The 12,452-nt window shown below is 59.9% G+C and overlaps 1 protein-coding gene across 4 annotated transcripts in view; it reads right to left on the reverse strand.

Moving 5' to 3' along the window:
- Nucleotides 1-12,452, reverse strand: part of AGAP1 (ArfGAP with GTPase domain, ankyrin repeat and PH domain 1) — a 415,191-nt gene that overhangs the window by 207,268 nt on the left and 195,471 nt on the right. For all 4 annotated transcript variants that reach the window (XM_054571257.1, XM_054571253.1, XM_054571255.1 and 1 more), the window contains 2 exons: nucleotides 11,773-11,928; nucleotides 5,061-5,153 (listed from right to left, as the gene is read on the reverse strand). In XM_054571257.1, coding sequence (XP_054427232.1) covers nucleotides 5,061-5,153; nucleotides 11,773-11,928 — 249 coding nt within the window. The remainder of the gene's footprint in view (nucleotides 1-5,060; nucleotides 5,154-11,772; nucleotides 11,929-12,452) is intronic.

Raw genomic sequence — 12,452 nt, forward strand, 5'->3', positions numbered from 1 at the left:
CCAGCCTTCCTCTCGCAGCCTCTCTAACGTTACAGCCTGGTCTCCGATTCCGTCTCCCCCTAGAAAGCACCTGGCCCGAGCCGTCGGCCTGGCGGCTGTGAGCGGCCTCCAATTTTCAGGACACTTGGAAGTCAGTGTCATTAGGCGGCTTTTCACCTGTCGACACCACACAGCCCGTCCCCTGGTGTCGAGCACGGGTTCCAGACGGCGCACCAGATGGTGCACAGAGGTCAGGGGCCTCCAGCAGGCGGCCTAAGGGACCAACCCCAGAGGTGCCTTGCGCTTCATCGGCAACTGCTTCTTTCCACTCAAGAATCAAAACCACATACAACCTCAAAACAGCACACAGGACGACGGCGAGTGCTTCCAGAAACTTCCCCCCCGCTGGCTCCTTCCCTGCTGCCCAGGGAGGGTCTTCCCGCGATGCAAGAGGCTGTTGCTGAGAAACCTGCTCTCACTGGCCATCCACTCTGGAGGTAGCCACAACGTCTGGGCTCTTAAATTAAGTCTCATGAAGCCAGTGGGTGCCTTAGTGGGACCACGGAGCATCCAGAAGGTATGCAGACTCACCAGGTCCTCAGTGGACGCTCGTGGGGCCCAAGGCTGCAGAACGTGTGCCTTGAGCTGACTCGGCAAAGCGAGGACTGACGACCCTGAGGGACCACCACAGCGGCCGTCGCAGCTCACATCTCCCCGATAAGTACATTAAAAACTTCCAAAAGCAGTAAGCGGGTGACATATTTTGCCCATAAATTTTTAAGAGCTCGCTGTGAGTCCCACTAGCACCTAAAGATTCTAGCACTTAAATCTTTTAAGAAACAAACCACCAGGCAAGGGACACACTCGCCACGAGCGAGACAGGCCTGTGGGGGCCTCCCGAGGGGCCTGCACTCTGGGGACGGGTCCTCGCGGCCGCTGGCGACGGGTGGCCTGCGCACGGCCTGCTCCGCCATCCCTCGCCGGCCCGGGGCGTGCCCGCCCCCTTTCGGCCCGACACGCACGTGGGATGCAGAGCGACAGCTGCACCGACGCCGCTAGCCTGTCTGAAGGGAGAACAGCCTCCCGACCAGAAGCACAGTAAAGCAAAGAGCACTTCTGACGCCTGTTCACTCAGGAATCTCACGTGAGGGAACATCCTGCCGAGAGGGGCAGGTGGGCCCCGGTGGGCGCTCGGCCAGCGGTACCGCCGCGTACACCGAAAGGCTGCGGGTTCGCTTCCAGGTCAGGGCGCGCACGTGGGTTGCGGGTTCGAGCCCAGGTTGGGTTGTGTGTAAGGGGCAACCGATGGATGTTGGCCCTCCTTCTCCTCCCTCCTCCTCCCTCTCTCTCTCAAATCAATAAATACCCGCTTGGGTGAGGATTTTTAAAAATGCGGTGGAGTTTTCTTACCTGTCCCCACCAAATCTAAAATACGTATTTTTTCAATTGTGCAAGCGTGACAAGATGAACTGGTCAGAGGTTAGACGCTCAAACCCACTGGAGCGCAGGTTAGTCTGCGCGAGGCACCCGGCGAGGCCCCAGCCCGCTTCTCTCGGCAGGGGCTGCGTCGGGGCACGAAGGCCCGGCGCTGGCCTCGCTCTGGCCCGGGGTCTGCGCGGAGGCAGGGGGCCAGGGCCCAGGCTGCGGATCTGTCCAATAATATAGAGATTAAAAAATGCGAAAGGGAAGGATAGAAAGGAGAGCACACAGCTGCCGCCCCCAAACAGACCTCCCATCTGCCACCAACGATTTGCATGTCACCTTCTCCGGGCTCATTTGTACTTCATTAACTGCCATTGACTTAACAAGATTTATGCAAATGACACCATGGGAGCTCCCCAACTCCCACCGCAATCAAGCGATTATGTATGTACAAGTCTCCGCAGCAATGAAAAATTCATACGCGACAGGCCCGCTGCCGCCGAGCCGGGCCTCTGGCTTTTTATTTTTCTTGCTTTGCTTTTTAATTTTTATTCCAGTAGACCCTATCTTATTAGTAAAGAAAGACGACACTGTCTGAACCGAATCTCCTCTACGGCCTCAGAAAGGGCAGGAAAGGGGAGGTGGGCCCAGGCCCTCCAGAAAGGAAGTTATTGTGCAGAAAATAAGTCATCGCCTTGATGAGAAGTCTTAACTGGGGAGACAAGGGAAGGCTGGCATCCCTGCCTATGTGATCCCGCAGCTCCCACATGGCAGGGGTGAGGGGAGCCCCGTCCTCACAACGCACAGGCCGTGACCGCGGCAGAAGGGTTAACGTAATTCACCGGGACCGGCAGCACAATCCCTGCCGACCAGGTCAGGTGCAGAGCACGCTGGGCCTTGTCTCTGTCCTAAACCGCCTGTGACCAGGTTCCCGTGGGGAGGGGGACAAGGCCCTGCCATGATCAAAACTACCACAGAGGTCGCTGAGGTCCCAAAGGGCCCGGGAGCCGGTGTGCGGGGTCCCGACGCCCCAGCCAGGCCTCGCGCCCACAGAGCGTCAGGGCCAAGCACGCTCTCCGCCGCTGGCGAGAAGGGCAGGACCTGAGCGCGGCAACCGTCCCGAGGGAGGACACGCCCCGCCCCCCGCCCCCCGCCCCCGGAGGCTGCGGTGTCCAGAGGAGGCGGGTTCCTCCTGCAGGCAGCCGGCGAGCGTCCTTCTGCCCGAGCACCACCGGGCACCGTCGTCTGAGGTCCCGGCTCACGCACCCAGAACGCGTCACGCGCTCCCAGCGGGCGTTCTGCCCAGGCCCTGGGCACAAGGGCCCGGTCCCCATCCTGGCCCCGCTCACCCGGCCGGGGTTCAGTTTAAAGTGCAGAACACACAGCCACGCCAGCGCGGCGACGTTCAGGCCGCCGCAGGACGCGTGTGCGAAGCGCGTGACAAGAAAGCAGCACTCGTTTCACCGTCCGTTTACGCAACGCACAGGTCTGCCGGGCGTCTCCAACGCGCTGGACCGCGCGGCCCCTCGGGCTCCGTCCCCTCAGAGGCCCCTCCCCCCACCCCGCCACCAACGCCTGCCACTCGAGACCATTCCACTGGGGGCGGCGAACTCAGGCTTCCGCCCGTGAGCTCGGCTCCCGGAAAAACTGGGGTGGGAGCGCGTGCGAGGTGAAGTCCCGCCCTGTCTGGAAATCGGCGCGGCCGGTGCGCCCCGCAGGAGGGCTGCAGCAGCGAGCGATCTGAAGACCCAGGTTTGCTGGAATTCAGAAGTTCTCCCTGGAATCTCCATGTGCCTGTGACTCACGGGACGGGGACAGGGTCCGGGGCCCCGTTTCACGGAAGCGGAGCCTGAGGTCAGGGCACCTGCCCGGCGCGGGCCCGCTGGGGTGGGCGCATCCGTGGCCCGCAGGCACAGGGCGGGGGGCTGCGAGGAACCAGGGGCCGGGCGCGCATCCTGCGCCGCGACTCTTGGCTTTCAACGTGACTGTTCTGAGCGTCTGCAATTACAAGGCCCCCAAGGACTGCGTAATCCTCATTTCACGCCCGAGGGCTGGCTGCCGGCCTCACGCACAGGGAGAGCCGCGCCCGCAGAGAGCCCTGCGGTGGGCGAGCAGGGCACAAATGGAGCGACGGCCCCCGGGACAGCCGGGGCCTGCCGGCCGGCGCCATCCCACCCCAACCGACAGCAGTCATGAGGTAAGGAAACAGTCCAGCGTTTGGCTCTAACATTCCCCAAAGGAAGTGTCCCCGCGTCCGCCACTAAAGGAGAGGGAGCGGGTACAAGGGTTTTGTAATTCTAGCTCCAACAGCATCGGTAGCATAGAAACTGCACATTAATTACCTGAAGGCAGAGAGCCGGGTGGGTCAACACACACACCCAGGAAGAGTGAGCGACCACGTGCGGGGGCTCTCCAGGCAGGACCCCCTCAGGGAAGACATCATCGCCCGCGGCAACGGGGACAGAAGACGGCTTTTCTTAACGGGGCCCCGTGCCGGTCCACACAGGGGCTGCCCAGTACGCACCCGCGCTGTGGAAGGACGCCTGGGGCCTCCCTGCTCCGGTGCCCCCCCCCCAGCATGGTTCTAACCACCCCCCCCGCCAGCTCCTGCACCTCCCCTTTGAAGGACCCCTGCTCTTGACAAGGGAAGCCAGTGCCAACACAAGGTCCTTCAAAATGTGTCAAAGTGCCAAGGCACCCGCAGGAGAGGCTGGCCAGGAGCGAGCCCTGAGGGGACACGGCCGTCCCAGCCAGGCCGGGAGGCCGAGCAGGGGCCCCGCCCATGGGCGCTCCCCCTCACAGACACCGCGTGCCCTAAATCAACGGGCCTCCCTCAGGAAACGGAAAGACGACGTTTCCAGAAACCACCGTGCCGGGTTGCACTCTCTATTTTCCTTGGAAACGGAACAGCAAAAGATGTCACATGAATCCCTGTTCTCCTTGCGACATAAAGTAATTTGGTATCTGGTTTCCGGGCTAATGAAAACCCATTCCAGGCTAGCAGCCTAGGCCAAAACAAATGCGCGGATGCAGGTCCTCTCGTGTAATGAGGAAGTTTAATTAAGGCCCCACATTACAGCTGTAAATGTTCCTTTATATAATAAGGTCTAAATGAAACTGAACCTAATCAAAGTTACAATTCCTTCATTAGCAAATTACAAACAAGAGCGCACAGCTGACACACCGGCTATGATTATCGCAACTAATTGCCTCGTTGTTACAAACTAGCCTGAAACAGTGTTCAGATGTCCGTCTGCGCGAGCAAATTAGGGCCACGTCGGGCTCTTCCCGGGCTCACAAGGGGCTCTTGTGCGGAGATCTGATTTACCCCGGTCGCCCGGCGGCCAGCGGCCCAATCAAAGCCCAGCTACAAAGGCAGCCTTTGAAGCCAGCTCAGCCTGGAAACACGCTCCATATGCGGGCGGGCAGACCGCACTTCATTAGGTCTGTTGTCACATTTTCCCTCTTCTTATTCTAATGATCCTATTTTAATACACACAGGAACCTCTTCTAATTGATGTCAAGTGAGTGACTTCTACATTCATCAACAGAGCACATCAAACGAACCTTGGCGCGCGAGCCGGCGTCCCAGCCAGGGGAGACCGAGGTGTGCCCCCAGCTACGGGGAGGAGAGATGGGGCGCGGGGGCCACGGCGTACCTGTTTAATTGGGATGGCGCGGCCGCTCCCGATGCTGTCCGCGCGGTTCTCCAGGCCCTTCTTCTCTCTGTCTGGGTCACTCCCTTTCCGAGACTGCAAAAGCGAAAACAAAGTCAGCCTGCAGGAAGGGCCGCGGTTCACAGCAGGCGCGGGGGCTGCCGCGGGCCGCGCAGTTCCTGCACACGCAGAATTCGCGCCCGCGGGTGGTGCGTGTATGTACCAACATGCACACGCATACCCCAGACACAGGCTGTGGGTTCTCTCGTTGCCACGGAGGCGTCATTCCACGGAGAATGTTCTAAACTTTTCCCCCGACTTTTCCACTACAAAATTACCTTTTAATTCTTTTTTAAAGAGTTCAAAATTCAATTACTAGAGACCAATGGACCATATAGAAAAGTAACGCCCAACAGGAAAACGCACTCTGAAGCTGCAGCTAATCCAGCCGAGGAGAGAGGGGCCCCTCGCTGCTTGTTCGGGAAGCCTGCGACATAAATGTATACATTTAATTAACGTCTGAAGCGTTGGAAAAATTCTATTAACGACTCAGCTGTGCAACGTAATGGTACGCTCTCGCTTCATATCAAGGTGTCGTTAATGTTTCTTTTTATTGCTTCTGCATGGTGAGAAAAGAGCAAATTCAAAGTCAAACTAGTGTATAACAGCACGAAAACAGAACAGGAAGAAAAAGTTGAAAATGTCTTTGACAGTAAGTCAGTAATTGGGTAAAAACAGGCAGCTCCGCTGGCCAAGTTCCTGGCCCAGTTCTCCCAGCCGCACGGCTGCCGTCCTGTGAACGGCCCGCGAGCGGGTGACCGGCCGGCGGGAGGGTGACGGTGCCCCACCTGGGGAGGCCGCGCCGGAAGCCCGCCGGGACCTGGGCACGCTGGGGGGGGGCGGGGCACTGTGGCAAAGGCCCCGGCTCTCGGTGGCACGAGCAAGTGTGAGCACAGTGATCTCCTGACAGATTTATTTCATTATGAGAGAAAGATCTGAGACTCGTCCTCCTTAATAACTGCGCTGACAAGTGACAACTTCACTCCATTACTTTTCAATGGGAACATTACTCACGCAATATTGAAAATGGAGAAACATTTTCGCGTGCTTTTCAAATCTGAGATGATGTATGGAAGGAGCAGGCTTGGTGGTGTCCGGCGCTGCGGCAACCGGGGAATGGCGCCCCGTGTCTCGGGCGGAGCGGTGGGCGCCGGCTTTGCTCCTGCAGAGGGGGCCGTGCCACAGGACCCAGGGAGGGGGTGCCCCCGGTGCCCACTCGGGCGGCACCTCCACGGGCGCTCACTGAAAGCACGCTTCCGCCCCGGCCAGCGGGCCAGCGGGCTGGAGCGTCACCCCATAAACCGGAAGGTCGCGGGTTTGACTCCCAGCCAGGGCACATGCCTGGGTTATGGGTTCGGTCCCAGTTGGGGCCCTTATGAGAGGCAGCCAATCAATGTTTCCGTCCCTCCCTCCCCCTCTCTCTAGAAATCAACAAGCATGTCCTCGGGTGAAGTTAAAAAAGTTTCCTTGACCATTTTAAGAGCTGACGTTTACTGAACACCCATGTGCCCGGCACTGCGCTTTTTTTTTTTTTTTTTTAAAGGATGGTATAAGCCTGGAGTGAGAAAACAAAACAAGCAACAAAGTTGCAGGAGAACATAAAACTGAAGGCTTACTCCTGTGGGCTAAAAGGGAAATGAAGACATTTATCAATTCTTTGTCATGAATTCCAGCGAGGGGTTAGGGACTCCCTTTTCTCTAACTCTTCAATTAATAATGCAGAGTAAGGGCTGTGTAATAACCCCCACTTCTCAATCCGTGGGAAAGCTGCGGCTTGAGGTTCCCTATTGTAACACAAGACCCAAAGCTCACAGCGGTAACATTTAAAAAAATTTAAATCCACAAGAGCTCATTACGCGTACTTTCTGAATTTTATAAATTCTGAATTTAGAAATCCATCTTCATTATTCTCTATTAACCAGAATAATTAACAAAACAAACAAAAAAATTAGCATCTTCCTCCAGGCAGCCCATCTGTCCTTGCCACAGCGACCCGGAGGATTTCCGGGTTCCAGGAGCAGCAGGACCCGAGGAGCTGAACTCGGCGCCTGATCCCACTCCCCAAGGGGGGAGCGAAATGCTGCCGAAAGCAGACCAGACGCCCTGACCGCTGGCACGTTCGGGGGAGGGTCCTGAAACTATCCGCCTCTCGAGGAGGGCGTGGCGGCGGCTCTGAGGCCGAGCGCTTGCTGGGTCTCAGCCCCACGGCCACTCTTTCTCCAGCCGGCTGCGGTGTGTGTCCATAGCGTCGACCGCCAGCCGCTCCACGGACACGAAGCCGCTGACCACGGACCCTGCCGCGGCACACGTGCCCGGGAAGGCAGGCCCCCGGCTCTCCCGCCGCCTCCGAGACTCATCGCGGCGGCACAGCCTGCGTCACCGCTCAAGGGCTCCACGCCGACAGCAGACGCGCAGCAGCTCGCGGTCCCTGCTGCCCGTGCCAGGAGCGACTGCGGTGCAACCCCCTCCCTTCCACATGCACAACTAGAAACCCACCCCGTGTGTATCACGCCCACCGCGGAAGGGCGGCAGCGAGCTCCAAGAGGGGCTGCTTAGGCTCGGCGAACTCTGAGCACAGGAGAAAAAGGGGAAGGTGGATCCAACGACCCCTCCTCCTTCTTTACAAGAAGGCTTATGGGTCTCCCCGCGTCTGAGCCAAGAAGCCAGGAAGGGAAAACCCCACCAGCCACCGCTACAGGGACGGGAAGCTTTGCTGCTGGGAGCCCTGCCAAACAGGAACCTGCGTTCCTCCCTTGGGGCCAATGAGCATGCAGGCGGCTGCCGACCTCTGCGGGGCGGGGGGGGGCCGGGGTCCTCAGCGTCGCCTCCTCTGCGGAAGGCCAAACGCCACCCACCCAGCTCCCCGCATGCCACTGGCTTGGCTGCCTTGTTTTCACAGGGGGCTTCCACAGCTGGGCGGTGCCTTTTCTCGATCTTTGGCCACAGGGTATGCTTGGCTGTTTAATGGTGCGGGCTTCCTACGCTAAGCTTTTAAACACACCCTGTAGCCGAGGGATCCCCACCCCTGGGGCACAGCAGGTGGTGAGCAGTAGGGAGGCGAGTGAACCGGTCCCTGGGGCCAAAAAGGTTGGGGGACCGCTGATGTCGGGGGGACCGCTGATGTCGGGGGACCTCTGTTGCAGAGGTCAGAGAGAGGCAAAGCAACGCGCGGCCAGGGACTCACAGGAGAGCAGGGTTAAAGTGTGGGCACAGGCGGTCAACACCCGACCCGGGGCAGGGCTGTCTCCGGGCGGGGGCCGGGGAGGGGGCCGCCCTGGGGAGACACCGCAGGCCGGGGCGGGGGCCGGCGGCTATGCCTGTCACGTGTGATCGTTCGCCCGTGAAGCCTCCGCGGGGCCTGCATCGGACGGGGCTGCATGGTGAGCGCAGGCCCGTGCGCCTCCGCCCTGCACGTGTCCACACCCCCGCCAAGGAGACCGTATCTGTGCGTAAACCGGGCCGCGGGCCTGAGGCAGCCGTCCAGGGCCGGCACGGCTACTGCCTGTCCATCTTTCCTCAATGAATTAAAAAATAAGCGAAATGAGATGTCCTTTAGCTTTTGATGAGTAAAGTACAAATCCTATCCCAAATATAACACGTACTTTGCTCCTGGAGGAGAGGTTTAAGTTCCTGCTGTTTTTCAGGAAGTGCATGGATTTGTTTCAAGTGGTAGGCACGCAAACATCCGGGGTGGTCAGCCTGGCGGCCGCGTCGCCACAGGCCTGCTCAGTAAAGCTCGTCTGCGTGGTGCTTGCAAAACACTGCGTGAGCATAATCACCTGTCGCTGCGTCGTGACACTGATAAACAAGGCAGCCAGTGTCTGGGAACCACAATCCCCGTCTGCCTGAATTTCTACTCGCTGAGTGCAGCCTAAGGCACGTCTGTCCTACTGCACACTTTTCTATAAACACTTTTTTTTTGGCGCCAATTTAGACCAAAAATTACCCACAATTACCAGGGAAGAAGAGTCTGAAATTCCATGTAGTTAAGAACAGGTGTAAACTGGTAGCAACGAGACTTTAGTTTAATAGCTAGGATTTCAAAATTAACTGGCCTTCTCGTTCCTTGGCAGACACTGACACCTAGTGGAGTTACGGTTTCTAAGATGGTCAACCTAAAAATACCGACCCGTCACCTTCACCAAGACGGCCACCACCCTCGCTCCCCAACGTCAGGCCCCATAACGACCGTCCCCAGGATCCCGGCTGCTTCCTCAAAGGCCATGAAGCCAGCCTGTTGCAGCTCCTTGCGCGACCCCCAAGTTCCGTTCCTGTGAACTGTCGCGTAGCCAGCCGGGCTCAATTTCTAAAATGGCTCACAAGCCAACCGTCTTCTAACGCTGCAAGACGAGAACAGCACCGAGGAGGCACAGCTCCCCGGGCAGACCTCTGTGTTCACTGCGGTGTAACGAAGCAGCTCTTACCAGCTCCGGCGCCTGCGGCCCCTGGCCTGCTCAGCGGCCGCCCACGCGCGCAGCGCGCGGAAACGGGAGGCAGCCCCTCTGCTCTCTCGCTGTGGGAGACCCCAGGCTGTGCCGGGCTCCGTGGACAGCCCAGGGCCGGGCACACTTGGTCACCGAGTTATGGTCATTTTGATTCTTCCTGCCTCTGAGCTCTCTTGTCAGTTACCCCACAGGCAGGGTCCAGGATACTATTTTCTGGCACGTTCCAGAACCGCCCTTTCCTCGGTGGGGACAGGCAGGCTGGACCTCTCCTTGTAACTGCCCTGTTTCTAAAGACGCCTCCCGGCTCCTCACCTCTTTCCCTGCGACCGGCCACCCTGGGACGGCACCCAGGGCTGGCGTCCTCTCCTCCCGCCTCAGCCCTAGAGGAGCGGCAAAGACACACAGACACTCTCGTCCTCGGTCCGGGCTCTGCCCCTGCCGCCGCGCTAGCGTCCTGCCCGCCCTCTGCACATTTGGCAGATGAGGTTCCCCAAGTCCGCTGGGTCATGAGGGAGGCACAGCCTGCTTTTGAGGTGGCCCATTCCCCACCCAGAGCCCCCAGCGGGAGCCCGCAAGTGCCGCGGGGGCGGGACGGAGCCGGGGAGGGCTGCCTCGTCACCACCGCCATCATTCGCGGTGTGTCTGAAGAGACTCCGCAGCAGAACAGTTTGCCCGCGGCCACCCCAACGCACCAGACAGGCAGAGAGCTGGCTGCCCCTGCCCAGTCTTGTCCTCCAATGGCTGCCGCTGCCTATAGTCAGCAGCCGTGTCCCAGCGTCAGTGGCGGTGAGAAAAACGGAAGCAAGGCCCAGAGACTCTGCCCCGCCGGGGGAGCTCCCCAGCAGCCCCCCACCCCCCGCCACCAATTCCAGCCCAGAGGCCCAGGGACCTGCCCCAGGTCACACAGCTGCAGGCAGTGGAGGCTGGCGCCTGAGCCTGCTGCGCCTGGTCCTCTGTGCCACCAGCAGCAGCACTTGCTGAGCTTGCGGGGCACAGGCCACACGGCAGAGCTAAGGCACCTGCTGCAGGCACGGCCGCCCAGCGGGGCGCCCGCCATGACCACCGGGGAGGGACGGGCCTGCCGCATCTGGCAGCTGCGTGCACGTCGATGCCACTCCCCCCAAGGGCTGCACGTCAGATGACCAACTGCTGGCCACCCCTGTGGAGCCCCCTTTAGTTCCAGACCCGAAATACCAGACTCCGACTTTGCATTGCCGTCAGCAGTCATCAGCCACAAGAGAAGCCACACTGTTTCCACAGGGCCCTATGGACGCAGAGCCGGCCAGCCTTGGCCGCCGGGCTGACCTGCGCGGCTGAGGACGTTCAGCAGCATCCCAGGCGCCAGCGGGGACCGGTGGCCTGCAGTGCCAAACCCTGCGCCGCAGCCCCCGCACTGTGACAGCTCCAAATTTTCCCCGAAATATCCAAATATCACCTGTGGAACAGAACCGCCCTGGCTGAGAACAGCTGGTTTAAAAGCATGAACTTGTTAACGCACAGACCCAGTTCCGGGAGGAATGGCCCGCTTCCCGAGTCCAGTGACCGGGGCCCCACGTCTGCCGCAGCTGTGCTCAGAGTCCTGCGTGACAGGTGACGTCCGCTGAGGTGAGGGACGGGGCAGGGACGCAGCACTCCTATGTCCTCTGCAGGTTGGGGGCCCCCGCATCCCAGCCGCCGGTGCAGCCTTTGAGAACCGCCCACGCCCGGGCCGGCACCGAGTCGGAGCTCCAGGGCCTCAGCCCCAGGGCGCACCGCCAGGTTTACGACGCTCCACTGCTGAGTCCCAAGGCAGGCCCAGGTGGGGAGCCTCGCCGGCCACGAGCCCCAACACCTGCGAGGCGAGTGCTCAGGCCGGGGATGGGGAGGCGTGTGGGGATGGGGTGGGCTTTTCTGTCTCACCCCAAGGGCTGGGCACCCACACCTGGGGACTGGGCAGAGTTTTGTCATCTCTCGTATTTGGTGTGACAGGTCTCTAGCTGGAGACTGAGAAAGTCACAGGACCACAGCCATCTCCGTACAAACCCCTCACTCACCACATTTGACAAACGGGTCAGAACTCTCTGCACCTCGAGAAACTCCCACCCCACTCGGTCTCCACGCCTGTGCATCGCATCGCAGTCCCAGGCTTCCACGGGAGCCACGCCTGTTCTTGTTCACTCACTCCGGACCCTACAAAGCGTCACCGAACCACCCAGCGGGACCCCACTTACGGTGAAGAGGTTGGAGCGGCGCTTGGACTGCTTCCGGACAGGCGTCGGCGTGCTGGCCGTGGGGGGGGCATCGATGCGCAGCTCCTTCTGGCTGGTGCTGGGCGTCGACGGGACGGAGGAGGAGTAGTCGCTTAAACTGCCGCCTCCGTTGCTTGTCTGTAATGACCCAAAATCGAGGCGGGGTTAGGGACACGCGCCAGGAACCGAGAGCCGCCCACGCCACGGAGGCAGGCGCCCGCACGCCAGGCCGGGGGCTTCTCCGGCCTGCCCCCCGCACCAGCGCAGGGCGCCCACGGTTTCGTTCCGGAACCCACTGGTCCTCTCGGAGTCAGGGGGTCTGAGCAGTGACTTCAGAAACAAAAGTCTCTATCGCTTAATTCTAAAAACTTTGAAAGTTAAGTGTAATTACTTCCCCTTCCCTCTGAAGACGTAGGAGCTGGTTCTACGGTCCCTTCACCATTCGACGCAGAAAACACTGCTTGGCCCAGCAGAACTGCCACTCACAGTTTGAAAATGATGTCTTGAAAACGTGGACGCTTTTGGAGAGTTCAGGATTCAGGGAGAACTAAGAGGCCTACAGCGGAGCCTCAAGCGTGCGTGACCGCTCCCCTACGCGCCGCGCCAAGAGGTGAGCCGCCTACAGACCTCTAGAAGCTGCAGCCTGCCCGTGGCCTCTTTAA

Source organism: Pteronotus mesoamericanus, unplaced genomic scaffold (assembly GCF_021234165.1).
Source record: "Pteronotus mesoamericanus isolate MK-2021 breed Mesoamerican mustached bat unplaced genomic scaffold, CSHL_Meso_final contig_1018, whole genome shotgun sequence".
NCBI lineage: Eukaryota > Metazoa > Chordata > Mammalia > Chiroptera > Mormoopidae > Pteronotus > Pteronotus mesoamericanus.